This window comes from Fundulus heteroclitus, chromosome 1 (assembly GCF_011125445.2).
Source record: "Fundulus heteroclitus isolate FHET01 chromosome 1, MU-UCD_Fhet_4.1, whole genome shotgun sequence".
Classification (NCBI taxonomy): Eukaryota; Metazoa; Chordata; class Actinopteri; order Cyprinodontiformes; family Fundulidae; genus Fundulus; species Fundulus heteroclitus.
Window position 1 is genome coordinate 43,654,173 of NC_046361.1, and position 27,239 is coordinate 43,681,411.

The 27,239-nt window shown below is 48.7% G+C and overlaps 2 protein-coding genes across 3 annotated transcripts; one reads left to right on the forward strand and one right to left on the reverse strand.

The window, feature by feature from the left end:
- The first annotated feature begins 49 nt into the window (after nucleotides 1–49).
- Nucleotides 50–10,008, forward strand: zgc:113363 (MDFI domain-containing protein). 2 transcript variants are annotated; one of them, XM_036143738.1, is made up of 7 exons: nucleotides 50–152; nucleotides 474–607; nucleotides 1,219–1,283; nucleotides 2,409–2,536; nucleotides 5,525–5,650; nucleotides 5,719–5,913; nucleotides 9,502–10,008. In XM_036143738.1, exons 3-7 carry the CDS (start codon nucleotides 1,243–1,245, stop codon nucleotides 9,786–9,788), a joined length of 777 nt encoding a protein of 258 aa, XP_035999631.1. In that variant the 5' UTR covers nucleotides 50–152; nucleotides 474–607; nucleotides 1,219–1,242; the 3' UTR covers nucleotides 9,789–10,008. The 2 variants fall into 2 exon arrangements, with proteins under 2 accessions (XP_035999631.1, XP_035999623.1); XM_036143730.1 differs by lacking the exon at nucleotides 474–607.
- A 4,086-nt stretch (nucleotides 10,009–14,094) lies between these two features.
- Nucleotides 14,095–27,239, reverse strand: tfe3a (transcription factor binding to IGHM enhancer 3a). Its single transcript, XM_021311703.2, has 11 exons — nucleotides 26,875–27,239; nucleotides 23,040–23,138; nucleotides 22,836–22,898; nucleotides 22,572–22,731; nucleotides 22,252–22,431; nucleotides 21,144–21,242; nucleotides 18,424–18,535; nucleotides 18,237–18,293; nucleotides 16,992–17,067; nucleotides 16,751–16,898; nucleotides 14,095–16,594 (listed from the first exon to the last, which is right to left on the reverse strand). Exons 1-11 carry the CDS (start codon nucleotides 27,015–27,017, stop codon nucleotides 16,250–16,252), a joined length of 1,482 nt encoding a protein of 493 aa, XP_021167378.2. The 5' UTR covers nucleotides 27,018–27,239; the 3' UTR covers nucleotides 14,095–16,249.

Consider the following 27,239-nt stretch of genomic DNA (forward strand, 5'->3'; position numbering starts at 1 on the left):
GCGGGTCCACACAGAACCTCGGTTCTGGTCCAGAGCGCACTTAAGCAGCGGCTGACCCGTCCCGCTGGGCGGTACCGGGGAGCACTGGGGCTTTGCTCAGGGACCCATTGGCAGTCTGTGGGAATCAAACCGGGGAACTTGCAGCCCAGGATGTAAGTCTCTGAGCCCTGCCCCCCCATTTAACTCTCAGAATTAATAAAACTGCTGTTAATATTATTATTATTATTATTATTATTATTATTATTATCTGTGAGATCAAATTTCTATCATTTCGTTTCTTAGGTTCTGTTCATGTTTAGACCTTTGAATTGTTACTGAAATGTGAACCAAACCTGCCTGTTATTATTATTATTATTATTATTATTATTATTAGTAGTAGTAGTAGTAGTAGTAGTAGTAGTAGTAATAATAGTAGTAGTAGTAGTAGTAGTAGTGTCAGCAGTTGGCCCCGCCTCTTTCTGTTCTTTCTGAAGCAAAGAAGAGCCGGAACCAGAACTGGGTTCTGTTCTGGAAGGTAATCTAACAACCAGCTGCAGTTCTGCGGGCGTCCAGCAGGTGGCAGCACAGGCAAAGAGACGCGTCCTGCTGGGCTCCGCGTCTGAAACAAGTAAATATTCCTGAACTGCGGATTTAACTGAACGCACAGAAGTTTTGGGTTAAAGTGAAAATATCTGCAGCAGCGGAAGTAGAGGAGCTGGAGAGTTACTGAACAGAGTTCTCATGATTCAGGAACATGTTTCAAGACTGAGGAACCATGATTTCTCCTTTAAAGTCTCAGCTCTACTCTCACTGCAGCGTTTTGGGGTTTTTACACATTATTTGGGCTTCCTGGTTGTAAAGAATAAAACTAGCCCTGAAGTAACATATGGACTACCTTCCTGCTATGATAGACCATTCCCAGTCCTCTTACTTTTTATTTAAGCACCTTTTTCTACCACGTTTTCCTTCCATACAACTTTCCACTGATACGCTTAAAGCTTCTTTAGCAACCATCTTCTGCGGCTGACCAGGAGTCAAATAACGGCCATAGACAGAAGAACCTTTCTTTCAGACAAATATTTTAATTGCTTCCATTAAACTTCCTGATTTCCCAACATCCGCCTGGTGTGGATGGGGACCTGTGTGTGTGTGTGTGTGTGTGTGTGTGTGTGTGTGTGTGTGTGTGTGTGTGTGTGTGTGTGTGTGTGTGTGTGTGTGTGTGTGTGTGTGTGATTAAAGGAAGCGTCCTCAGACACAGGAGCCATGCAGACGCGAGCAGACGCAGACGCAGAGCCACGCTGCAGGTGAGGAGCACTTTTCTGGTTTTTCTGACTCTTCTGGGTCTGTATCTGAGGTGAGAGCTGCCGGTTCCTCTCATCCAGAGTTTAGTTGTGATCAGCTGACGGTTCTGCCCACGTTCTCTAGCCTAGCGCTCACGGTTCTTGTTTTAGGTCGTTGTGTGAAAGCCAGACGTGGATCCCTCCTCAGGCTTTTACATCTGCAGGTCAGCATGTGTGTCTGCTTTCAGGCAGCAGCTTCTTTAGACTAAAGCGAAAGCAAATGTGTTCCAGAACTTTCCAGATCCAGAACAGTTTAAGCGAGGAACCGCATAGAACCGCGTAGAACCGTGTTCTCTGTGACTGAATGCAGAACATGAAAGCAGCACTTTATCCTCCAGGAAAAAGAACATCCTGTGAGGTCCAACTTGTTGGAGCAGTTCAGTGTTCTGACAAATGGGAATAAAAGTTTTTACTCTCTGCACCTTAAAAAAGTTTTAGGATCAATTAACCCAACAGAACCAGGTTCTGATCCCGACTTCATTGAGCCTGGTTTAGTGTTAATTCTGAGCTGCAGTTTATGAAACGTTTGATTAGAAATTATTTTCAGTTCTTCATCTTGAAAAGACTAAACGAGGACTAGGAATCAACTCAAATTTAAAGATTCGATTCCCATTAAGATTTAGAATCGATTCTTTTGTCATGTTGGATCTGATGGTATTTTTATTGACCTGGATTACATGACTGTAGTGGTTCAACGTCTTGATCCTAGTATTATATTAACCTATTAATAATTCTTCTTATAATAATAATAATAATAATAATAATAATAATAATAATTATTATTATTATTATTATTATTATTATTATTATTATTATTAACCTAATAAACGCAGTAAATGGATAAAGTAAAGGTGGTTGATGGCGGCTGTGAGGACCAAAGCCTGAATGTTGACACTAACAGATCCAGGGTAGAAAACACTCTGGCTCACACCTTCAGGTTCACGGAGGAAAATTTATCTTTTATCCATCTTTGATTTTATGAATCGATCATTAGGAATTAAAATGAGAATCTATTCAGAATTGGAAAATCTATGTTTTCAACATGGCTCTACTGGAAACTGATAATAAAGTAGCTTTTCTTTCTGACAGGATGGATCTTAAATCTCATCACAATGTCTCTGACGTCCCTGAGGGCGGAGCTATCAAGAGTCACAACCAATCAGAATGCATCTCAGACCAACCAAAAGCCAATGGGACACTTCTGCATCACTGCACAGGTGAGAGGGGAAAAATCAGACGTCCTCTGTGATAAAGGTCTGAGCTGGAGCTGCTTGTTGTGAGAGCGAACACCTGCAGCACCTGCAGCACCTGCAGCCCTGGACACTCACCTGAACTCCTAATGAGCTGCAGGTTCACTGGATCCCTTCAGACATTCAGAGGCATTTACCACACCTGAGGACAATTTAGAGACACCAACCAACCTAACACTCGTGTTTTTGGACCGATAGGTCAACGTCTGTGGATCTTTGTGACGTGATCAGTTCAGTTCATTTATTTATAAAATGCAGAACAAATTCCACTTTGGTCCCAGTTAACAAAGCTGTTAAATTCAGCTTATTTTTCTAATTAGTGGAACGTTTTCTGTCTAAACCCAGCAGGTTGCATCAAGTCTCTCCAAGCAGCATTCACTCCTCCTGAAAGAGCGTAGAGCCACAGTGGACAGTCGTCTGCATTGTTGATGGCTTTGCAGCAATCCCTCATACTGAGCATGCATGAAGCGACAGTGGAGAGGAAAACTCCCCTTTAACAGGGAGGAGAACCTCCAGCAGAACCAGAACCAGGCTCAGTGTGAACGCTCATCTGCCTCCACCCACTGGGGCTTAGAGAAGACAGAGCAGAGACACAGAAAGCTCAGAAGCTCACATTGACCCAGGAGTACTTTCTATGGTAGAGAAGACAGAGCAGAGACACAGAAAGCTCAGAAGCTCACATTGACCCAGGAGTACTTTCTATGTTAGAGAAGACAGAGCAGAGACACAGAAAGCACAGAAGCTCACATTGACCCAGGAGTACTTTCTATGGTAGAGAAGACAGAGCAGAGACACAGAAAGCACAGAAGCTCACATTGACCCAGGAGTACTTTCTATGGTAGAGAAGACAGAGCAGAGACACAGAAAGCTCAGAAGCTCTTATTGACCCAGGAGCACTTTCTATGTTAGAGAAGACAGAGCAGAGACACAGAAAGCACAGAAGCTCACATTGACCCAGGAGTACTTTCTATGTTAGAGAAAAGTAAACAGGAAATGGCAGCAGCAGCTCCTGTAGTGGCTTTGTCTATGGGAGAAATAGCTAAACTGGAGGAACATCTGTGGAATGAAAGGCAGAGAACATCTAGTCAGCAGCTCCTTCAGACAGAGCTGGGGAACCCGGCTTCAGGAAAGTAAAAACCATTCCTGGTTTTCCTTCATCCTGTTCACTTAACCAGGAGATTTTAGTCCCTGGCTCCATACAGAAACGTCTTTGGGTCAGAACCAAAGTGGAAGTTCTGTCAGCGATCGCCATGATGCTTCACGTCCAGAAGGCTGTAGGATCTGACTCCATCCTCCATGTCTCTGACTCCATCCTCCATGTCTCTGACTCCATCCTCCATGTTTCTGACTCCATCCTCCATGTTTCCGTCACTAATGACGTCAGAGTTAAAATCTGGAATCAGCTCAGCAGCTGAAGCTCCTTTCCTCCCTGATGGAGTTCTGCTGACCCAGGAAAGGTCCGGGAGCAGGAAGTAGGAGTTAGGAGACAGGAGCTATGAACAGGAGCTAGGAGATAGGAGCTATGAACAGGAGCTAGGAGGTAGGAGGCAGGAGCAGGAGATAGGGGCTATAATTAGATGTATTCTGGTGGAGTCTCTCTCTCTGCTGTGGAGCTGGAAATGCAAATGGTTGGAACTAATCTCTGGACCAGCTTTTTACTTTCTGAACCTGGATTCCTCACCTCTGCAGACAGAGATGGTCTGAACACAGAGAACATTCATTTCACTGTGATCCTCCAAATCTGCAGTGTTTAATGTTAAAGGCGCTGCTGAAACGTTGGGATGTGTGACTAAGGCTACGTTCACACTGCGGCCTGAAGTGACCTAATTCAGATTTTTTTTGCCCATATGCGACCTGGATCTGATCTTTTTATGACAGTCTGAACGACACAGATCTGATCTTTTAAAATGCGACCCAGGCCACTTGGCTATGTGGTGCTGAATCTGATACGTATCTGATCTTTTCTAATGCGACCTGTGTCTGTACGGCCAGGTCGCATTTATCCCACCTGTACGTCACTGATTCTCAAACGTCTCTATTCTGCGTCCTGCTGTGCAGAAGCAGGAAGAAAGACGACACCCATAGAGGACTACAATGAGGAGAACAGTCAGTGGAGAGAAAGCTCCGGTTAGATAATAAATTAATGACCGCAAAATGCGCGCCAGCATTTTAATCCATGTTTACTTCCACAAACCCTGAGGACGCTTTGCTACGTGTGACGTCATCACGTCCTCCACTGCGCATGCGGGACACTTAGACTGAACGCCTTCAGTTCACACAGGAGATCACAGACAAGTCGCATATATTTGGAAATGTGAGCGACCACGCAAAAAAATCCGATTTCACAAAAAAATCGTAATTAAGCATTAAGACCTGCAGAGTGAACGTAGCCTTAGAGAAGGTTCAGGTTGATAGTTTTATGGTTTTTACCTGATGACTGGTCGGCTGATGGGAAGAGAGCTGCTGTCCCTCTGGGATCACCAGCCAGTTTTCTGGATCTTAGCTCTGCAGCTTCTTTCTAATATTAATCCATCATGGCGGCCCCCACAGACAGCATGTTCAGCTACCAGGACCCGCATGTACCAAAGAGAGCGCAGCGGTCTCACTAAAGGCTGGTGGTGGGGAGAAGTCCTGAATTTGGAGCCCACAAAAACATTTAGATGCATAAAACCCTGCGTCAACATGTCACCGCATGCGTTGCCTTGATAAATGTGGATGTGCCGGAAATTTTGCTCAGCAGCACGTGGGCTGCCTGTGCGTTCAATACTGAAAGTTTTTTTAATAATTCGCACGCTTCGTCCACGAGGCTAGCGGCTGATCTAAGATTAAAAGTCACTGAATCAAGAATTGACTGAGAGGCTTTCAGGAATTCAGGCTTTGAGATACTAAGTTTATACCAGTGTTTGTCTTCCTCTCTGCAGGTAGCCTTGCTAACGTAATGTTTCATGTTTCTAGCCGATCAGGCTCCGCCCCCTCTCTCTGATAGGCTGAGAGAGGCCACCAGCAGCGATGAATCTTTGGCAGAAAGCTTTTCCACCAAAGACATCTCTCGACTTCTTCCAGCCCCCCACAAACAGAAAGGTGAGTAACTTCCTGAAGCTGGAGCATCACCTATGACATCACGTGTGACATCATCTCTTCTCTCCCAGGTGAGGTCCGGTCACCAGAGTCCCCTCCTCCTGTCTGCTGTCCTCCATCGTCCTCCTCCACGTCTCGTCCTTCGCGATCATCCACCTGTAACAGAGCTCATAATCTGAGCTCCAGAGAGAAGCGCTTATCGTCAACAAAAAGCCACGCCTCTCTAAAGACGGACGCCGCCCACATCAAGGAGGTAGCTGGGAATGGTGAGCCGTCCAAAGTTTTCCAGCTTCTCCTGTTTTATTATGTTGAGCTGTGAGCGCCATCCAGGGGTGTTGTTGCTGTTTATTCTGTGACTGAAGACAGCACTCACTTCACCGTACTTTCAGGAGTGAGTTCATTGGCAAGGTTATGGGTACCTAACCCTAACCCTAAGTCTAAGCTGTGTGACCCCCTACGCGCCACTATAACTCAGCCTTTAACTTTTGGAGATCAGGTGATCAGTCAGGTTGATGTGACGATCACTGACCAATCAGAGTTTTCCTCAGACTTTTAATCCAGGCGAGGGTCGGACAGAAAAGGGCAGATGCAGGCGGATAAAGCCCAGAGCTGATCAGGGATGGACATTACTCCGAGGTTTCCTGACAATCACAAAGGTTCAATACATTATGAAGGAGTGAGGGCCCCCATCAGGACCTGTCTGTGGGTCCCCATCAGGACCTGTCTGTGGGTCCCCATCAGGACCTGTCTGTGGGCCCCCATCAGGACCTGTCTGTGGGTCCCAACTGGACCTGTCTGTGGGTCCCAACTGTTCTTGTCTGTTGGTCCCCAGCAGGACCTGTCTGTGGGTCCCAATCAGGACCTGTCTGTGGGTCCCAACTGTAACGGTCTGTGGGTCCCAACCGGACCTGTCTGTGGGTCCCAACTGTTCTTGTCTGTTGGTCCCCATCAATACCTGTCTGTGGGCCCCCATCAGGACCTGTCTGTGGGTCCCCAGCAGGACCCGTCTGTGGGTCCCCATCAGGACCCGTCTGTGGGTCCCCATCAGGACCTGTCTGTGGGTCCCCATCAGGACCTGTCTGTGGGCCCCCATCAGGACCTGTCTGTGGGTCCCCATCAGGACCTGTCTGTGGGCCCCCATCAGGACCTGTCTGTGGGTCCCCAACCGGACCTTGTCTGTGAGTCCCCATCAGGACCTGTCTGTGGGTCCCCAACCGGACCTTGTCTGTGAGTCCCCATCAGGACCTGTCTGTGGGTCCCCATTAGGACCTGTCTGTGGGCCCCCATCAGGACCTGTCTGTGGGCCCCATCAGGACCTGTCTGTGGGCCCCATCAGGACCTGTCTGTGGGTCCCCATTAGGACCTGTCTGTGGGTCCCAACTGTTCTTGTCTGTGGGTCCCAACTGTTCTTGTCTGTGGGTCCCAACCGGACCCGTCTGTGGGTCCCCATCAGGACCTGTCTGTGGGTCCCCAACCGGACCTTGTCTGTGGGTCCCCAACCGGACCTTGTCTGTGAGTCCCCATCAGGACCTGTCTGTGGGCCCCCATCAGGACCTGTCTGTGGGCCCCCATCAGGACCTGTCTGTGGGTCCCCAACCGGACCTTGTCTGTGAGTCCCCATCAGGACCTGTCTGTGGGCCCCCATCAGGACCTGTCTGTGGGTCCCCAACCGGACCTTGTCTGTGAGTCCCCATCAGGACCTGTCTGTGGGTCCCCATCAGGACCTGTCTGTGAGTCCCCATCAGGACCTGTCTGTGGGTCCCCAACAGGACCTGTCTGTGGGTCCCCATCAGGACCTGTCTGTGGGCCCCCATCAGGACCTGTCTATGGGTCCCCATCAGGACCTGTCTGTGGGTCCCCAACCGGACCTTGTCTGTGAGTCCCCATCAGGACCTGTCTGTGGGTCCCCATCAGGACCTGTCTGTGAGTCCCCATCAGGACCTTGTCTGTGGGTCCCCAACAGGACCTGTCTGTGGGCCCCATCAGGACCTGTCTGTGGGCCCCATCAGGACCTGTTTGTGGGCCCCATCAGGACCTGTTTGTGGGCCCCATCAGGACCTGTCTGTGGGTCCCCATCAGGACCTGTCTGTGAGTCTCCATCAGGACCTGTCTGTGAGCCCCCAACTGTAACGGTTTGTGGGTCCCCAGCAGGACCTGTCTGTGGGTCCCCAACAAAAACTGTCTGTGGGCCCCAACCGTAACGGTTTGTGGGTCCCCATCAGGACCTGTCTTTGGGCCCCCATCAGGACCTGTTTGTGGGTCCCAACCGTAACGGTCTGTGGGCCCCAACCGGACCAGTCTGTGGGTCCCCAACCGTAACGGTTTGTGGGTCCCCAGCAGGACCTGTCTGTGGGCCCCCATCAGGACCTGTCTGTGGGTCCCAACCGTAACAGTCTGTGGGTCCCAACTGGACCTGTCTGTGGGTCCCCAACAAAAACTGTCTGTGGGCCCCAACCGTAACGGTCTGTGGGCCCCAACCGGACCGGTCTGTGGGCCCCCATCAGGACCTGTCTGTGGGCCCCCATCAGGACCTGTCTGTGGGTCCCAACTGTAACGGTTTGTGGGTCCCCAGCAGGACCTGTCTGTGGGTCCCAACTGTAACGGTCTGTGGGCCCCAACCGTAACGGTCTGTGGGCCCCATCAGTACCTGAGTGTGTTTTCAGTGGCATCCGATCATTTGGTTTTGTACAGGTGGAAGATTGCAGGTGGATTGCTGCAGCTTTGTCGGCTCTGATCCACTAATCATGATGAAATCATCAGTAACCCTGAAAGCATCCATTTGGCTGATGATCCAGAGTTTGAACACATGTGTTAGCTTTAACTTGAATAAATAGGAACGACCTTTAAACTGCTGTCAGAGTCAGTGGAAAACTTTCTATTTGTTGCTCTGATCTGCTTTTTGGACCCGGTAATGAAACAACAACAGGTCCAGCAGGATCTCCCTGTTTATCTGCAGCAGCACCAGGGCAGCTTATCTCTGCAGAACATGCAGTGAGACACCCTGCTGGTCCTCCCAAACCGCCCTGCTTTCCTCCATCAGACCTTCCCTCAGAACCGCAGGCAGCTGGATTACACACAGAGGGTTCAATGCTAAGCTCAGAGGTTGATGCCTTTTTCCACATCCTGTTCACAGTCAAACATTTTCTCCACTCCTCACTGCTGTTGATCCTCAACAACCAAACTCCTGATCTTGAATCTAGAAAGAGTCAAATGCTGTAAAGGCAACAGTGTGGGAAGGTTCTAAGAGGAACATCCTGCAGTCAGCTACCAGGGTCTGTGATGTTAGGGGCTGAATCATCAACATCTGCTGCCTTCAGGAACACTTCTCTTCCAGGTACCTCCATCATTTTTCACCCATACGATGGAAAACCACCTTCCCAACACATTCCCAGTTATGGCTGAGGAAGAGGAGGGTCAGGCCACGCCCACAAAGAACGAAGGAGAACCTGTTAAAAAGAAGCGGTGTAAGATAACCCTGCACTGTTGGTACTTTATGTCGTATTAACGGATAAAACGAGACACCAGGAAGTCTTCTAGGCCTGGTTTCCAAAGCAGCTTTTACAGAAAGGCTTTGAGCGTTTGAAGAAGGTGGGGGAGCATTAGAAAGAGGAAAAAACTGAAATAAATAACAAATAAAAGCAGCAGATGAGGCCAAATGTCAAACTTTGCCTCTTGTAGTCATGAAGCACAGATGTGAATGTATTCATCTTTAAACATGCTTTCTTCTGATGTTTGCTTCAAGGAAAAATGCGTTTTCTTCCCAGTTCTGCCACATTATTATCATAATATGTGCAGCTGGCGGCGTTACACAGTGGGTGTGATCTCAGAGGTGACGGGACTGTTGCTCTCCACAGACTGCTGCGTCCACTGCCTGCTGGCCTGCCTCTTCTGTGAGCTGCTGTCCATGTGCTCGGCGCTGGGCGAGTGTCTGGCCTGCGGAGTGGGCGGAGCCTGCGGAGTGGGCGGAGCCGGCTGCTGTGACGCCTCGGCGTGCTGCTGCCTGGAGGCGGCGGGGGAGGCCGCCTGTACCGAGGAGGCGTGCCAGGCACTGTTGGATTGTGGGATGTTGGAGAACTGCTGCGCTTCATCTGACTGCCTGGAGATCTGCTTGGAGTGCTGCTCCATCGTTTTCCCTTCATAGGGCAGCCAATCAGAGGAGGACTATGAGATGATGTCACAGCACGTTCGCTCCTGGGCATTAGCCGACCCGAACGGTTCCGGTCCTGCTTGGTTCTACCGTCTACACTAAAGGACAATTCTGTTCAGTGTTCCTCTGACACAGCAGACTATAGAGATAAATATTTATGTGAAAAAGGTGAATTAATATTGTAAATAAACAGAAGAAAGACGTTTTCATCATTTCCAACTGGCCTGTGTTCTCAAACCCCCAAAAAACGTCTCCTTCAAACACGAAACCATCAAATAAAAATCAAAGAGGTTTTCAGTCTCGTCTTAGAAGTGGAGTAAAAATGAAACTTTAACCAAAACGCTTAAACTCCAGAAACACGCAGACAGCAGCAGAACCAAGGTGCTCAGCGCTGATTGGATTAATCAGGCTTATGGTTAACCTGATTAATATCAGCATAACATTCACCCAGCTTTGATTTTGATTTAGATTTATTTTTAGTTGTAGTCTATCTATCCATCTATAAATAAATAAACAGCTGGGTGCATTCATCCACAGGTTTGTAGCCATGACCTCATAATAAAGATGATTCTGACTCTACTTATATTGCAGATTAACGGTGAAAATGTTTAAATCTTTGAATCCAGAGGAACATCTTCGTTGAGATTGAACGGTGAAGGACTGGCTGCTGTATTTTCTGTGTTCCTGAGACGTTCTCTCACCATAAATGATGTGGAGCTGGTATAAACCCCGCAGCCTTCTGACTATTTCCCATGATGTTTCTGCGTCAGGGATTGACAGGTCAGGAGGGGTGGAGAGGGTGGAGAGGGTGGTGCAGGATGTGCGCCCTGTAAGGGCAGGAAGGCCGTGTTTGTTAAAACAGTACCAGGACATTCAAACAGGAAGCAGGAAACCGCTGAGAAGACAGTGGTCCCTGACCCCCGGCATCAGCGCAGCATCAAAGACGAGCCGCTTGTTTGTCCCTCTGTGTTAGTCAGAACAGACAGAATCCATTCTGACTAAGCCTGGATCTGTTTATCTGAACCTAAAACATCCCTTCTTCCCTGCATGTCCCTTAAATCCACGCAGAGGTCCTCACATTACAGGAAGTCCTCATCAGAGCTGGACGGATCAGCGTCCCCAAAGCAGCAGGTCTACCAGAACACTTCTCTGGAAACATCTGTGAGTTTTTATCAGGTGAACCAGATTTATAGCACCACCTGCTGGACAACAAGAGAACACGACTGGACACTTTCCTAAGAAAAGGGAAGAACATACTACTGTGAAAGTACATGTTTCCTGTTTTCTTCAGCTTTATAGCTATTCTGCCTGCTGCTGCTGCCTTTTTCACTAAATAATGTCTTTTCTGGTATAAACTGAAGCTGCTGTTCTGCTTGCAGATTCTTGTCTGCCTCAGTTTTCTTATATGATGTGAGCATTTAAATCCCAAGTCAAATTCTTAGACTTGGTGAATAACGTTATTCTGATTTTTGTAAGTTGGTGAATTTACAGATCAAGAAATCATGCATTTCGTCGGGATTGTGTATCTAACAGAAATATTTAACAAATACATTAAAATTATTCAAGATTTTTCCAACAAAGCTTTAAATGACTCAAATATCATCAAACAAATCTCTCAGCTGCCTGGCTTTTTATTTAAAACTGTGTTATTTTTCTTCAGGGTTAAATGATTTAATAAACACCTTTTGTAGTTCATCTGTTTAATAAATTAACTGTAGACTGCAGCAGAGTTCGCGCACGGCAAAGCTACGCTGTGCAGAAAATGAAATCAAAGCTGAACTGTAAACAAAATAATAATAAACCAAATTATTTTGTACCATTTTGCATCTCTGGTTAGACGGTGTTCCGCGGCCCGCTCTGTGAGCGCAGGTGCTGATGGGAGCGCAGGTGCTGATGGGAGCGCGGCGCTGATTGGTGGGTGGGGCAGACACCTTTATGGTTGGACAGGTTGCGCTGTGCGTCTTTGTTCTGGACTCGGTTAAAGAAAAAATTACCGAGCTACGCTGATTAGAAAGCTGCTGCTCTGAGTAGTTCTTCCTCCCTCTGCCATATTTGGGTTTTTGGTTTCAGAACAGGTGATATCAGCCAGGTAACTAAACTCAGTGACCAACCAACCATGACTTCAACGCCAGCAGGAGCACGAAAGAAGACCTGATCAATGGAACGCAGATAACGTGCTTCATCATGGGAACCACAGAAAATAAGCCTTAAAGAGCGCATTTCCCATGAGTGGAATTAGAAAATTTAATGAAGGCATATGGTGAATATTTCACCACAGGAAATAAGGCTGTTGCTGCTGAAAAAGCGAGTTGGCTCGATATGAGAGTTATTTGGTGGAGAAATAAAGTTGTTTTTTCCCTCTTCACTAATTCAACACAAAAGGGGGAGGTGGGGGGGGGCATTGATTACAAAAATCATTGAAAGGACATGGCAGCCAATCATGATGAAGTTTAATCAGGTATGGTTAAGTTCTAAGATTTCCTATGTTTAAAGATACTCAACCAAATCATTAATTGGCTATATTCAACATATGCAATTATTATTGGGATGGTGTGAGTTATTGAATAACTGATATGTTCATCTTTTGCCAGCATTGGTCACCCATCCTTCTAAAAATTAGTTTACATTAATTGTCTTGTGTTTAATTTGTGCCAACCTCACTTTATATTAATCATATAGGCTATATGTATATTTCCAGCTGAAGTAAAGGTAGTGTTATTTAAGTGAAGAAATGTGCAGTATCCCTAACGGTGTTGGGCGAAAAATAAGTGAATGGAAACTAAAATATATGAATAGAAAAGTAGAAATGGAAGTGCCAAAATTTGACACAGAATAAATTATTGCTTTCATTCTGTAAAGTTCTGTTATTAATCTTGTGGGTCTGACTATGGAACAACTTTAAACTATAACTGAGTAACATTTCTGACATACAGTTGCCTCTGTAAATTGTTCAGAACTGAGAGCGTTCCCTCGTTGTGTCAGAAAAGCAACGTGTGGCTGAGAACATTGAAATAAATCATCTGGGGACCCTTAAGTGCTTTACACTGGTCAATCATTCACACATTCACACCCTGACGGTGGTGAGCAATGTTAGGAGCCACAGCTGCCCTGCAGCAGACTGACAGAGGAGAGGCTGCACCACACCACATGCTGGTGTTAAATCTCACTGCAGAAAATGTAAATAATTTAAATAAGAGTGGAACTCTGAAAGATGTGCACATCTCTCAGTTCTTCCTTAGTAGGACCCCTACTCTGAAATAAAAATAAACTATACAGCTCTTTAAAAAAATCCAAGAATTTTGTGTTTTTCGCGTAATGTAGCCTCAGTGTGCTCGTGTGATGTTGATCACAGAGGTCAAGTGAACGCTCAGGGAGTTTGTGTGTTTGCTCAGACACATGAAAAATGAGGGGGAACATTGGACTGCAGTGTTTTTCTCTAAGTAGGCAGGTTTGCCTCCAACATCAGGACTCTGATGTCGTGCTGGAGAACAGCGCTCTGACGGGTAATCAGGGTAAAACTGTTTCATCTTTCTGATCAAAGGCTCATTGTGTAGCAAACCTGTCCTGCTGCAGGTTAGGACGGAGATGAAATCATCCCACAGATGATCATTTCACCTCCACACGGCGTCCTCAAGCATCAGAAATGCCCGCCTGTAACGTTTCATACGTTCTCTCTCATCACTGCTTATGTTTCTTAGTAGGCAGCTAGTTCATGAATTACTACAATAAGCATTTATAGAACTTGCTCATTTGTAATTGGCGCTTCTGTTGACTCCATGGACAAACAGCTGTAATACCCATGTATTCCCACAGATGGCAGCACTTCCATAGTAGTCAGAATAAGAGTGTTTCATAATTTTAGATATTTCTCATAAATATTTAATTTTCTGATTGGTTTTCCAGGGTTATGTACATTTATAGCCGGTCAAAGCAGGGATAAAGTTATAAAAGTTATTTTTCCCATTCAAAATCAAATCTGATGAATTAAGCTGCTTTTATGTTTTCAATGGGACATTCTTCAAATAACACCACATTTGCCTAGAATGGCAACAACCTCAACAGACTTCTTTTAAATCAGTTTTCTTATTACAGCTATTTGTGTATTTTACTTTTTGTTCCCTTACTGTTCAAGTATGATCTTTCTGCTCCAAAGACAGAAAAGAAGAAAAGTGTGAAACGTTTTTCTCATGAGGCCGACGCTGGGACTAATTTAGTTGCCTCAGCAAATGATGTTCTGCTGACACTGATACTGTTAAGAGAACAGGCCAATCTGCTGTATGTTGACACAAAAACACTCATGTTTCTGTTTGAATGTTTATTCAATATAAAAGATAACAGACTGTGAAACTCCAGTTTAAAAAAAACAGAAAGAAGCTCAACAGAGATCATAAACAGCAGACTACTTGTAAAAATCATTAACATAAATGAGCCATGAAAGACGGAAGAAACAGAAATCCCTTTTTTTGAATGACTCCAGGTGATCATGACGACAACCAGCAGCGATGACAGGCTAATCAGAATCAGACATACTTTACTTTTTACTTTTACACGTCCAAGCTAACACATGAAGCTAACAGGTAAAGCTAACACATGAAGCTTACATGTGAAGCTAACACGTGATGCTAACATGTGATGCTAATAAGTGAAGCTAGCAGGTAAAGCTAACACATGAAGCTTACATGTGAAGCTAACACGTGATGCTAATAAGTGAAGCTAGCAGGTAAAGCTAACACATGAAGCTTACATGTGAAGCTAACACATGACGCTAACACGTGATGCTAATAAGTGAAGCTAGCAGGTAAAGCTAACACATGAAGCTAACAAGTAAAGGTAACACATGAAGCTTACATGTGAAGCTAACATGTGATGCTAATAAGTGAAGCTAGCAGGTAAAGCTAACACATAAAGCTAACAAGTAAAGCTAACACATGAAGCTTACATGTGAAGCTAACACGTGATGCTTACATGTGAAGCTAACATGTGATGCTAATAAGTGAAGCTAGCAGTTAAAGCTAACACATGAAGCTTACATGTGAAGCTAACACGTGACGCTAGCATGTTATGCTAATAAGTGAAGCTAGCAGGTAAAGCTAACACATGAAGCTTACATGTGAAGCTAACATGTGATGCTAATAAGTGAAGCTAGCAGGTAAAGCTAACACATGAAGCTTACATGTGAAGCTAACATGTGATGCTAAAAAGTGAAGCTAGCAGTTAAAGCTAACACATGAAGCTTACATGTGAAGCTAACACGTGACGCTAGCATGTTATGCTAATAAGTGAAGCTAGCAGGTACAGCTAACACATGAAGCTAACAGCAGAAACAAACAGAGTTTGCTTCATTTTCAGCTCCTGGGATGACAAATATGAACAGCAGTAGACAATGGCGTTTATTCCAGTCCATGAAATGATGAGTTTTCAAAATAATCCAGTCTTTTTTAGTAAATCAGGCTTTGCTACACTGAAATTCATCTCTGAGACATTTTGTCTTCAGGAGACCAGCTGGCAGACCAAAGAGCAAGAGGTCAGGTGAGTCCTTATCAGAGGAAATAAACGCCAGTGTCACTGCTAATCATCTAAATCCATCCAAGCGTTTCATATTTCACATCCACAAAGCTAAAGAGACACTGGATCTTTAGTGTTTTTTTTTATCATCTGCTGTTTTCTTCATTTCACCAGCTGCCAAATAAAGGGCAGATTAAAAACGGTTTCACCAGCACTTGTGGAAAACATCCCGTTATGTTTAGTGTCTTTCAGTCTGCTTCCACAGATTGTCTGTCATCGCTGTGATTTCTCTAGAACCAAGCCTGTTTCTGTTCTGTTCCTCAGTAATCATCATCTGTCTTAGAGCAGAACCGAAGGAGCTCTGGCCTTCCCAACTAAACCTGATCAAACAAGATCCTCCAGCTGGGTGACTGCAAACAATCAAAGCTTTATGAGGATTAAGCCCTGAAAAGATGCAGAAACAAAGGCGGGACATGGCCTGGACGACAGAGAGAGACACCTGGAGTGTTTGCCAGTACTGCATCGTCCTAAAACTGACCTTTATATTCCCTTCTGTCGGTTTTAAGGTTCGTCTCCAGGAGGACGTTGAAACATGGACACATAAAAGCTACCAATCTGAACCCGATCAGATCCAGGTTCCTCTACTTAATCATAAACTCTAGTTTGTTTCCAGCGTTCACTGATTAGAGATATCTGTGAATTTACAGCTTTGTACACATATAGTGGTAACACACCTGAGGATTCACCTGCTGCACCTCCATAACCACTGAAATCAACCAGTCAGCTGATAGCTCGTTATTTAACAGCCAATCAGCTCCTGGTATCCATTTGAGTTGAGCACGGATGTTACCGCAGCAACACTGAGAATAAAAACTGTTCTATCAAATCTCTTTTATCTTTGGCTCCGCCTCCTGCTGAAGCCAATGGGAGACCAGCCCGTGGTGACATCATCAAAGGTCCTCCTCCATGCTGAAGCTGCTTCTCCGGCTGCTGGTCTTGGAGGCTCCGCAGGACAGCAGCGGGTCGGACATGACCGCTCCTCCTCCGTCCTCCTCCACCAGGAAGCCCCCCAGGCTGTGCAGCTCTGGCAGCCCCACGCCGGACATCAGGTCCGGGGAGAAGACGGGGGTGGCCTCGTGAGACTCCTCCAGGTCCATGAAGTTCAGGGAGGGGTTGGGCAGCAGGGGAGACAGAAGAGTGTTGGGGCCCAAAGACGGAGACGAGGAGGAGGTGAGTGGAGGGGAAGTGGAGGAGGAAGAGGAGAGGCCATGGAGGCGAGCCTGGAGCTCCAACTCCTGCGTCACAAGACAAAACCATTTCACCAAATGAAATAAAGGGCCACGCCCCTTCCACAGGAGGCCCCGCCCCCTCACCATTCATGTTTTTAGTCCACCTACCCTCACCTATCTCGTTAGACCCCGCCCCCTCACCTGTCAGGTCCCACCTCTTACCTGTATGCGCAGCAGGAGCGACTGGTTGGTGCTCTCCAGCCTCCTCTGTCTCTCCTCCATCTCTCTGGCTCTCTGCTGTTCCTTCTGCAGTTTGCGGATGTAATCCACCGACGCCTTCAGGATGGTGCCCTTGTTCCACCTCGTTTCCCTGAACGACCAATCACAGAGCAGACCTCGTTAAGCGTTCTTGGTTGTGTGCGGTCAGTAGATTTGTCTCAGGGATGGTAGCAGGTGTACTAACGGGTCAGAGGACTTAGGAATCAGCGCTCCGAGCTCTTTGATGCGGTCATTGATGTTGAAGCGCCGCCTCCGCTCGACTAAAAGACAAAACGTCATGATTTCAGCGAGACGATCTGAAAAGCTGCAGCAGGAACAGGTGAGATCCAGGTCAGCCAGCTTAGGCGCTCTGCGGTACCACGCTGGGCTGAAGCCCGCTCAGCCCGTCTGCTATGCAGGAAGCATCCCGCTCAGCGAGACTTCAAAATAAAATATGGGACCAATAACAGGGCTTTAATTTGTCACATGACTTTCAAAAAGGGATATTAGATAATGTGTCTGTCAATTCTCTCAAAGGATAATTTTTCATGTATCCACCTGCGGCTCAAACCCTGCACACCTGAATCAGACAGGTGAACTACTCACATCATCACAGCAACAGCTCAGACAAAGTTAGTTTTTTATGCTTTAATGGGATTTATTCTCAGGTGGAAAGCAGCCGTTGGCTTGAGACGGTGAAGCAGTTTTAGCAGCGTGAGAATTAAAAATTCCTCACCATTTGATTTTGATCTTTACAGCACAGACACGTCTGACGTTGGTTGCAGAAGCGTTCAGGTTATTCCTGACCTCTGCAGGTCATAGTTTGCTGTTTCTGAGCAGAACAGGGCAGAACCCTCGCTTCCAGCACAGTGAAGGAAGCAAAGCCGACAGGTAAGAGTCAGGATGAGGATGGTCCTCAGGACCCGCTGGTGATTAACGGGCTTCTGCAGACGAGCAGCTGAGGTGTTCTGGAGATCTAAATGACAGCGAGGCCCTGAGGAGCGGCTCTAAGAACCGGTGCACCTGGACAGGTGCGTCTAGAACCATCTTCTAGCTCAGAACCACAGAACCAGGCTGAATGCCGTCTGGAAAAACAGGAAATGAGTGGAAATTGGAACGCTGCCAGGTGAGCTGAGCGTCTCTGCAGTAAATCACAAAGGCTCCTAACCAACTAACTAACCACCTAACTAACCAACTAACTAACTAACTGACTAACTAATGAACTAACTACCTAACTAACTAACTAACGGTGAGAGCTTTGTCCACGCTTTACTTTCTGGTTGCTCCGCTATGCGTAACGTTGGAACCCCACAACAAATACCTTTTTTGCAGATGTTCTACGTTAAATGATGTTTAAAGTGAGCGGGGTTAGCAGCCACTGAACGAAGCACTTCCTGTCTCAACAGGAAGTGCAGAGCTGTGATTGGCTGAGTGCTGCAGCCGTACTCACTCAGGTTGTGGTTGTCCTTCTTCTGCCGCTCCTTCAGCAGAGCTTTGGTCTCCACATCTGCAGCAGGAAGAAGGAGAGGACAGGTCAGAGGGTCCTGCAGACCGGACCGGGTCCCGGCTCTGCCAGCTTAACCGGACCTCACCGGCAGGTTAACGAGCTTTACTCGCCGTAACCGAGTCAGATTTACCCGTGCGCTCCCGTTTGACGGCGTGCAGCTCGGCCGGGCAGCTGTTGCTCACGGTGATGGTGGGCGTGGCCGTGCCGCCGTACAAGTCCAGCAGGTTCCCCGCTGCGGGCAGCTGTAACGACCAATCAGAGGAGCAGTTAGAGCCGGGTCAGCTGACTGCTGCAGGTAAAGCAACACCTGGGGACAGACTGAGGGGCCTTGGCCCTCTGAGGGCCCGGCAGGAGCATGAAGCCCAGCTCATGGTCGACCCCCCCCCCTCAGCCGACCGGATCTGGACCGCATTCAAGAAGAAAGGAATGTGCCGACCCAACAGAACCAGGAGCAGCTCTGCTGGACAGAGTGGACTCCTTCAAGTCAGACTCTGCTGGATCACTGGAGACGCCCCCCCCCCCGCTGGATCGCTGGAGACCCCCCCCCCCCGCTGGATCACTGGAGACGCCCCCCCCCCGCTGGATCACTGGAGACCCCCCCCCCCCCAGCATCAATGCCTCCTGCTGATGTCAGTCTGCTGAAAACAGGGTCTGTGACCCAAAGCCCGGTGGAGCTGAAGGTTCTGACTGTAACGCTCTGGGTAGGAGAGAAAGGATCTGATCAGAACCAGCCGGAGGATCTCCTGCTCCTCCGACTCCTCCTGCTCCTCCGGCTCCTCCGACTCCTCCGGCTCCTCCGACTCCTCCGGCTCCTCCGGCTCCTCCGACTCCTCCGACTCCTCCGACTCCTCCGACTCCTCCGATTCCTCCGACTCCTCCGACTCCTCCGACTCCTTTGACTCCTTCAACTCCTCCGGCTCCTCCGACTCCTCCGGCTCCTCCGGCTCCTCCGACTCCTCCGACTCCTTCGACTCCTCCGGCTCCTCCGACTCCTTTGACTCCTCCGGCTCCTCCGACTCCTCCGGCTCCTCCGGCTCCTCCGACTCCTCCGACTCCTCCGACTCCTCCGACTCCTCCGATTCCTCCGACTCCTCCGACTCCTCCGACTCCTTTGACTCCTTCAACTCCTCCGGCTCCTCCGACTCCTCCGGCTCCTCCGGCTCCTCCGACTCCTCCGACTCCTTCGACTCCTCCGGCTCCTCCGACTCCTTTGACTCCTCCGGCTCCTCCGACTCCTCCGGCTCCTCCGACTCCTCCGACTCCTCCGACTCCTCTGACTCCTCTGACTCCTCCGACTCCTCTGACTCCTCTGACTCCTCTGACTCCTCCGACTCCTCTGACTCCTCTGACTCCTCCGACTCCTCTGACTCCTCCGACTCCTCCGACTCCTCCGACTCCTCTGATTCCTCTGATTCCTCAGCTTCTCCGGGATGGAGGATGGATGGATGACGACTCCTCTGACTCCTCCGACTCCTCTGACTCCTCCGACTCCTCTGACTCCTCTGACTCCTCTGACTCCTCCGACTCCTCCGACTCCTCCGACTCCTCCGACTCCTCCGACTCCTCTGATTCCTCTGATTCCTCAGCTTCTCCGGGATGGAGGATGGATGGATGACGACTCCTCCGACTCCTCTGACTCCTCCGACTCCTCTGACTCCTCTGACTCCTCCGACTCCTCTGACTCCTCCGACTCCTCTGACTCCTCTGACTCCTCCGACTCCTCTGACTCCTCTGACTCCTCCGACTCCTCCGACTCCTCCGACTCCTCTGACTCCTCTGACTCCTCTGACTCCTCTGCGCTGCATGAATCTAATCGCAGTTCCAGGTTCCGCCAGCAGGGGGAGCCTCCTGCTTCCACTCAGGATCATCTTTCGGTTCTGTGTCAGTCCTGATGGTTCTCAGTGGTAATTCCACCGTTATGGGAGGAGGGTTCCTCTCTTTCTGCAGGCCCCTGACCCCCCTAACCCTCCGGTTCTGGTTCTACTGGCACTCGGACTGTGAACTGGACCTACTGGTTACTGGAGGGCTTCTAGCTGAAGGCATTTTCCTTGCAGATACTGGATGCAAACTCTGGTCCATTTCCTGTCTGAACCAGCTTGTTTTCAAAGGAAACCTCTGACAGACTGAAGTTCTGCTGACTGAAGCATTTTTACTGACTCGGCTGCAGAACAAACGGTCGTGAAACACCAGCAGCTCCTGATAATCCATTAAGTGGCGGTTGGAGACGCGTCTGCAGCTGCTGGATCAGCAGAAAAACCCAGAGAACGAGCCGAGGCTCCTGTGACGACCACCTGGACCGTTGGAGACATGAGCAGCTCTGAAAACAAGAAAACTTTACCTCAGACTTAATCCGCCTCTTCTCATGATCCGGCAGCAACACCAGAATCCTCATGTTTTCTGCTTTCTCACACTAACACACACACAGCGAGCCTCTGAGCTGCTGCTCTTCCTCTTTCTGTTCAGACAACTGTTGAAAAATGGGGAAACATGCCTTTTAAGAAAAAACAGAAAACTCCCACAGCTTCATTATCTCCCTGACACACACGCTCTGAGGCTCCGCCCACTGAGAGGAGGAAGTGTGGAAAGCTGAAGTGATACTGTGTGACTGTCACTGAGCGGAGCTGCAAACAGTTCAGGCGCTCTGAGGAGAAAACATGGCGTGTTCCCCCGCTGGCACAGAGCCTAAGCCCCGCCCACTTCCTGTTAGCGGCGTTAACGTACAGCAGCTGTTTGTGTCTTCTCAGCATTTCTGTAAAAATGCACCAGTGAATAACGGCAACACTGACTGATCATGTGACGTAGCACCTGCTGACAGGTGACCACACCCCCAGGTGTGTTTCTGTGAGTTACCGTGTTGGTGAGCTGCAGGCCGGAGTCAATCAGCGTCAGCAAATCCTCGTTTAGGCTCGACTCCAGGCTGATGATGTCATCGATGACGGTCTCCTCCATCTGGATCAAGAAGCACAGAGACGGTGATTAACACTCAGATGGATGGATGAAGGATGGATGGATGGATGTAGGATGGATGATGGATGGATGGATGGAGGATGGATGGATGTATGATGGATGATGGATGGATGGATGGATGTAGGATGGATGATGATGGATGGATGTAGGATGGATGTAGGATGGATGAAGGATGGATGGATTTAGGATGTAGGATGGATGAAGGATGGATGGATGATGGATGTAGGATGGATGAAGGATGGGTGGATGATGGATGAAGGATGGATGTAGGATGGATGTAGGATGGATGGATGATGGATGTAGGATGGATTTAGGATGGATGATGGATGATGGATGAATGGATGATGGATGTAGGATGGATGAAGGATGGGTGGATGATGGATGAAGGATGGATGGATGATGGATGTAGGATGGATGAAGGATGGGTGGATGATGGATGAAGGATGGATGTAGGATGGATGTAGGATGGATGGATGATGGATGAAGGATGGATGTAGGATGGATGAAGGATGGGTGGATGATGGATGAAGGATGGATGGATGATGGATGTAGGATGGATGAAGGATGGGTGGATGATGGATGAAGGATGGATGTAGGATGGATGAAGGATGGGTGGATGATGGATGTAGGATGGATGTAGGATGGATGAAGGATGGATGTAGGATGGATGTAGGATGGATGAAGGATGGATGTAGGATGGATGTAGGATGGATGGATGATGGATGAAGGATGGATGTAGGATGGATGACAGCAGCAGCAGCAGCGTTGGTCTCTGGGACCGCGGCAGGAAGTGGTCTTCCTTGGCTGAACTGGATCCTGACTCAGATCCTCTGGAGGAGCCGACTCAGCAGACTGAGTCAGTCAGGAAGCAGCCTCAGCTCCGTGTGCTTCCTGCTGCCGGGTCACATGACCAGAGGAGCTGCTGCCGGGTCACATGACCAGAGGAGCTGCTGCCGGGTCACATGACCAGAGGAGCTGCTGGGTCAGCTACCTCTTGCTTGGGGCTGCTCTCGATGGACACGTCGGTGGCCGAGTCCTGCTGGGGGGAGGGGCTTGGCTGCACAGCTGGCTGCTGATTGGCTGTCATAGTGTTGGACAGGTACTGCCGGACCTGCTGCTTCTGAGCCTGCTGGATGTGGTACCTGGTGGGGTTCTCCAGGTGAGTTTGCACCTGTCACACACAGATGGAAGATGTGAGTTTGACATTTGGGAAATGTAAGAAGTGGTCAGACTGAGCGGGAGCAGCTGATTGGACGCCGCGCTCTCCGTTCCTGACAGCCGACTCAGGTTCCTGCTGTGGACTTCCTGTACCTTCAGCACCTCCACAGGAACCTGAGCAGGGGAGCTGGAGGAGGTCACAGCCAGGCTGATGGGAGTGGAGGCGTCGCTGGAGCGGTGCTGCTGTTGCTGCGCCTCCTTCTGCTCCTCCTCCAGAGCCTGCTGACGCATCAAGCCTTGACGCATCAGAACCCTGCAGGAGCAGAGAAAGAGAGGAGCAGATTACCCGCAGCTCCCCCTGCAGGACACTAAGAGCAGACCAGAAAAAAACACCAGCGAAGAAGAGCTGGCGCTTACCTGGATGACATCACTGATGGAAGTGAGGCTGAGGATGAGGGGGAGGGGGAAGCTGCTGAGGAGCTGGAAGAGACACACAGGGAGGTCATACAACTCCAGGAATTAGTCTGAACCTGAATGGTTAAACCTGGGAGACAAATGTCTCCAGGAAATAGTCTCTACCAGGGCGGTTGTTTGCAGTAATTAGTCTGACAGGTGAGTTACCTGCTGTTGATTGGCTGACTCTTGATCTGGTAGAAGGTATCGCTCTCCGTGGGGATCAAGCTGTCGACCTCAATGTCAGCTACGATCCCAGACTCCATCCTTAAACGCACAGACACACCAATCAGAGGCTGGCAGGACGTAATCAACCAATCACAGGCTGTCAGGACGTAATCAACCAATCAGAGGCTGGCAGGACGTAATCAATCAATAAGAAACTGGTGGGACGTAATCAACCAATCAGAGGCTGGCAGGACGTAATCAACCAATCAGAAAGTGGCAGGACGTAATCAACCAATCAGAGGCTGGCAGGACGTAATCAACCAATCAGAAGCTGGCGGGACGTAATCAACCAACCAGAAGCTGGCAGGACATAATCAATCAACCAGAAGCTGGCAGGACATAATCAATCAACCAATCAGAGGCTGGCAGGACGTAATCAACCAATCAGAAGGTGACAGGATGTAATCAACCAATCAGAGGCTGGCGGGGCGTAATCAACCAACCAGAAGCTGGCAGGACATAATCAATCAACCAATCAGAGGCTGGCAGGACGTAATCAACCAATCAGAAGGTGACAGGATGTAATCAACCAATCAGAGGCTGGCAGGACGTAATCAACCAATCAGAAGGTGACGGGACGTAATCAACCAATCAGAAGCTGGCGGGACGTAATCAACCAATCAGAGGCTGGCAGGACGTAATCAACCAATCAGAAGGTGACGGGACGTAATCAACCAATCAGAGGCTGGCGGGGCGTAATCAACCAATCAGAGGCTGGCGGGACGTAATCAACCAATCAGAAGCCTTTATCTCAGCTGTGTGAGTGAATAAAGGAACAGAGACGTTTTAGTTGAATGTGCTTCAGATGTCCTCAGACTGTAGCTCAGAACTGAGCAGGCGTTCTGCAGACAGAGAACTAGAACATGTATCCTCTGGTCCAGAGTAGGAGGAACATCTGGTTTCCACTTCCTGGTTGTGGTGATGTGCTGGTTATTCTGTTGTTGTGGGTCTCATGTCTGCTCACTGAGGACGCCTTACTGGACCATGTGGGGACTTTCACATGTGAGCTAAAGTATTGATGACCTCATTAAACTCATTTGTGTTTAATCTGTCTTGGTATCCTCAGGCCTGCTTACTGACAGGCCCATAGAACCAAGAGATCACTGAGAAAGGACCCGTCTGACCACATGAAGTAGGCCAGAAGATCTCAAATAGCACCGAACTCTAGAAGAAATTCAAAAACAAATAAGAAACAAAGTCACCAACATCTATCAGTTCTAGATCCATTAAGGCTTTGGGACTCCAGAGAACCACAGTCAGAACCATGATCCACACATGGAACGGTGGAGAACCTTCCCAGGAGAGGCCCGCCTACCATCATTATGCCAAACCCTCACTGATGACTCCTCCAGGAGGTCCCAGAAGAACCAGGAACAACATCTGAAGCTCTGCAGGCCCCACCGCCTCAGCTAAGTTCAGAGGTCACGATTCAACAGTAAGGAACCGGACAGAAATGGCCTCAGTGGGAGGGGTGCCAGACCAGAACCACCAAAAGAACATGAAGGGCCATCTTAACTGACCAAAAACATCTTGGTCATCTGGGAAAATATTAGGTGGACTAAAAACATTTACCGTATTTTTGAGACCATAAGGTACACCGGATTATAGGGCACTTTATATATTCTCCCCTGGTGTGTAACATCCGTCCTCCACAGCTCTCTATCGTCTCTGTGGGAGGACAGAGTAGCTGGACTACACGGTTTCTAACATAAGGCCAAAATAAAATAAACTTTATATTTAATTAACTTACTGGGTTTATTGCTGCTAGCGCGTTCTCCAGGCTGCCTGACATGAACTCTTCTAGTTTAGACATTACAGTCAGGCAGTCTGTAGACAGCTCAGGGGTCCTCAGGCAGTGACACAGTGTACCCTAATTTTAAGTGTGCTTTATAGTCCAGAAAATCTGGTAAACTGTGACAGATTTAGTTTCTCCTGAATTTAATCCAACAAGTGCAGGTCAGACCACAGAGGCTGGCTGTTCTCCACCTTCACTGATTACTAGGCGGTCAGGGCGACTAACCCAGACTAACCCAGACTAACCCAGACTAACTAACCCAGACTGACCCAGACTAACCCAGACTGACCCAGACTAACCCAGACTGACCCAGACTGACCCAGACTAACTAACCCAGACTGACCCAGACTAACCCAGACTGACCCAGACTGACCCAGACTGACCCAGACTGACTCAGACTGACCCAGACTAACTCAGACAGACCCAGACAGACCCAGACTGACCCAGACAGACCCAGACTGACCCAGACTAACCCAGACTGACCCAGACTGACCCAGACTAACCCAGACTAACCCAGACTAACTAACCCAGACTGACCCAGACTAACTAACCCAGACTGACCCAGACTGACCCAGACTGACCCAGACTAACCTAAGACAGACCCAGACTGATCCAGACTAACCCAGACTGACCCAGACTAACCCAGACTAACCCAGACTAACTAACCCAGACTGACCCAGACAGACACAGACTAACTAACCCAGACTAACTCAGACTAACCAACCCAGACTAACCCAGACTGACTCAGACAGACCCAGACTGACCCAGACTAACCTAAGACAGACCCAGACTGATCCAGACTAACCCAGACTGACCCAGACTAACCCAGACTGACCCAGACTAACCAAGACTAACCCAGACTGACCCAGACTAACCTAAGACAGACCCAGACAGACCCAGACAGACCCAGACTGATCCAGACTAACCCAGACTGACCCAGACTAACCCAGACTGACCCAGACTAACCTAAGACAGACCCAGACTGATCCAGACTAACCCAGACTAACTAACCCAGACTGACCCAGACTAACCTAAGACAGACCCAGACTGACTCAGAACTTGTTACTGTAACGGGTTCGGGCCACACGGCTGGTTCCAGGGTTCTGGCTCTAAGCAGGTGGGCTGCAGGTGAACAGGAGGGCCTGGGGTTAGCCCCCCCCCCCCCCCCATCCTGTTTGGTTCTACTTTTGCTTTCTGTTGCTGTTCCCACTGAGTGTTTATCTGTGCCTGAACACATCCAGGCCTGCAGAGCAGCTGCAGCCGTGACTCATCACAACTCCAGCTCGTCCCAACCAGATCCAGCTGTATTCAAAACAAGGTTCAGAGGAGTTTCCCACACAGAACCAGAACCGCCTGATTAGGACAAACAACACTTAGAGGAAGCAGATTTATGGATCAACGGCAGATCCGTCTGAGAACAGAAGAAGGCAGCCGTTCCCCCAGGAGGAGGAGGAGGAGGAGGAGGAGGAGGAGGAGGAGGAGGAGGAGGAGGCCCCCCCTCCTGGTGAAGGGGATTCCTGCTTGATGAGTCATTTCAGAATCAGTTCATGGGTCAAAGAGAAACAACAACAACAACAACCTGCCACCTTCATCATCATCATCATCAGTGTGCAGCTTCAGCATTCCAGTCTGACAAATATTAACTTTACAGCTGCTACTCTCCGGCTCCCTCAGACCAAACTCCTCTCACAAATTATCATATTTAAGCTCGACTTTAGACCAGACTGCTACTACCTTCTCCTCATTGATCGCGCTAATTTCAACCCCAGACTCGTTAAAACAAACTTTATAGCAACATTAATATGACAGAAATAATACTGTTTACTAAGCCGAATCCATTGGAGCGGGGTTCTGGTCGGAGCCAGCGTGTCAGTTTGGTTAAATAAGCAGAGATTTTATCAAAGAACTCTGATCAACTGGAAATTCACGGTTTTCTGAACGGAATCTGGTGGCAGATAACGGGAACACTTCCGGACTTACTGGACCAAGTTGAGAGTTTCAGCCGAGTCCAGGATCACGAACACGGTGTGCGACTGATGAACCGAGGCCTCCGGTTGGTCCTGCTCGGCCCGGCTCCAGTTCTGCTCCACGGTCCGGATCTGATCCGAGCCCAGGTCTGACATCTCTCCGGATGGGGCGCAAGAAAAGCGGCGAGATGTTCCTGCAGCCGACCGAGGAGCTGCAGGGAGTCCGGAGCAGAGAGCGGAGAGGAAGATCTGATGGAGTCCTGCAGGAAGCTGCGGAGACTGACGGCGAGCCGCGCACCGCGCCGGGAGCGCAGCCCTAGAACACGCAGACACCGCACGCAGACCCGGCCTGGTTATTTAGCTCAGAAATAAGCCCCA

Bases quoted from the DNA above. Each gene is read 5' to 3' on its own strand.
- zgc:113363 (XM_036143738.1), top strand. From the start codon at position 1,243: ATGCAGACGCGAGCAGACGCAGACGCAGAGCCACGCTGCAG. The intron at 2,537-5,524 runs GTGAGAGGGGAA...TCATGTTTCTAG, and splicing joins ACTTCTGCATCACTGCACAG to CCGATCAGGCTCCGCCCCCT. The intron at 5,914-9,501 runs GTGAGCCGTCCA...TGCTCTCCACAG, and splicing joins CAAGGAGGTAGCTGGGAATG to ACTGCTGCGTCCACTGCCTG.
- tfe3a (XM_021311703.2), bottom strand. From the start codon at position 27,017: ATGTCAGACCTGGGCTCGGATCAGATCCGGACCGTGGAGCAGAACTGG. The intron at 21,243-22,251 runs GTAGCTGACCCA...TTCTTGATCCAG, and splicing joins AGAGCAGCCCCAAGCAAGAG to ATGGAGGAGACCGTCATCGA. The intron at 18,294-18,423 runs GTAAATCTGACT...TTCCTGCTGCAG, and splicing joins CGTCAAACGGGAGCGCACGG to ATGTGGAGACCAAAGCTCTG.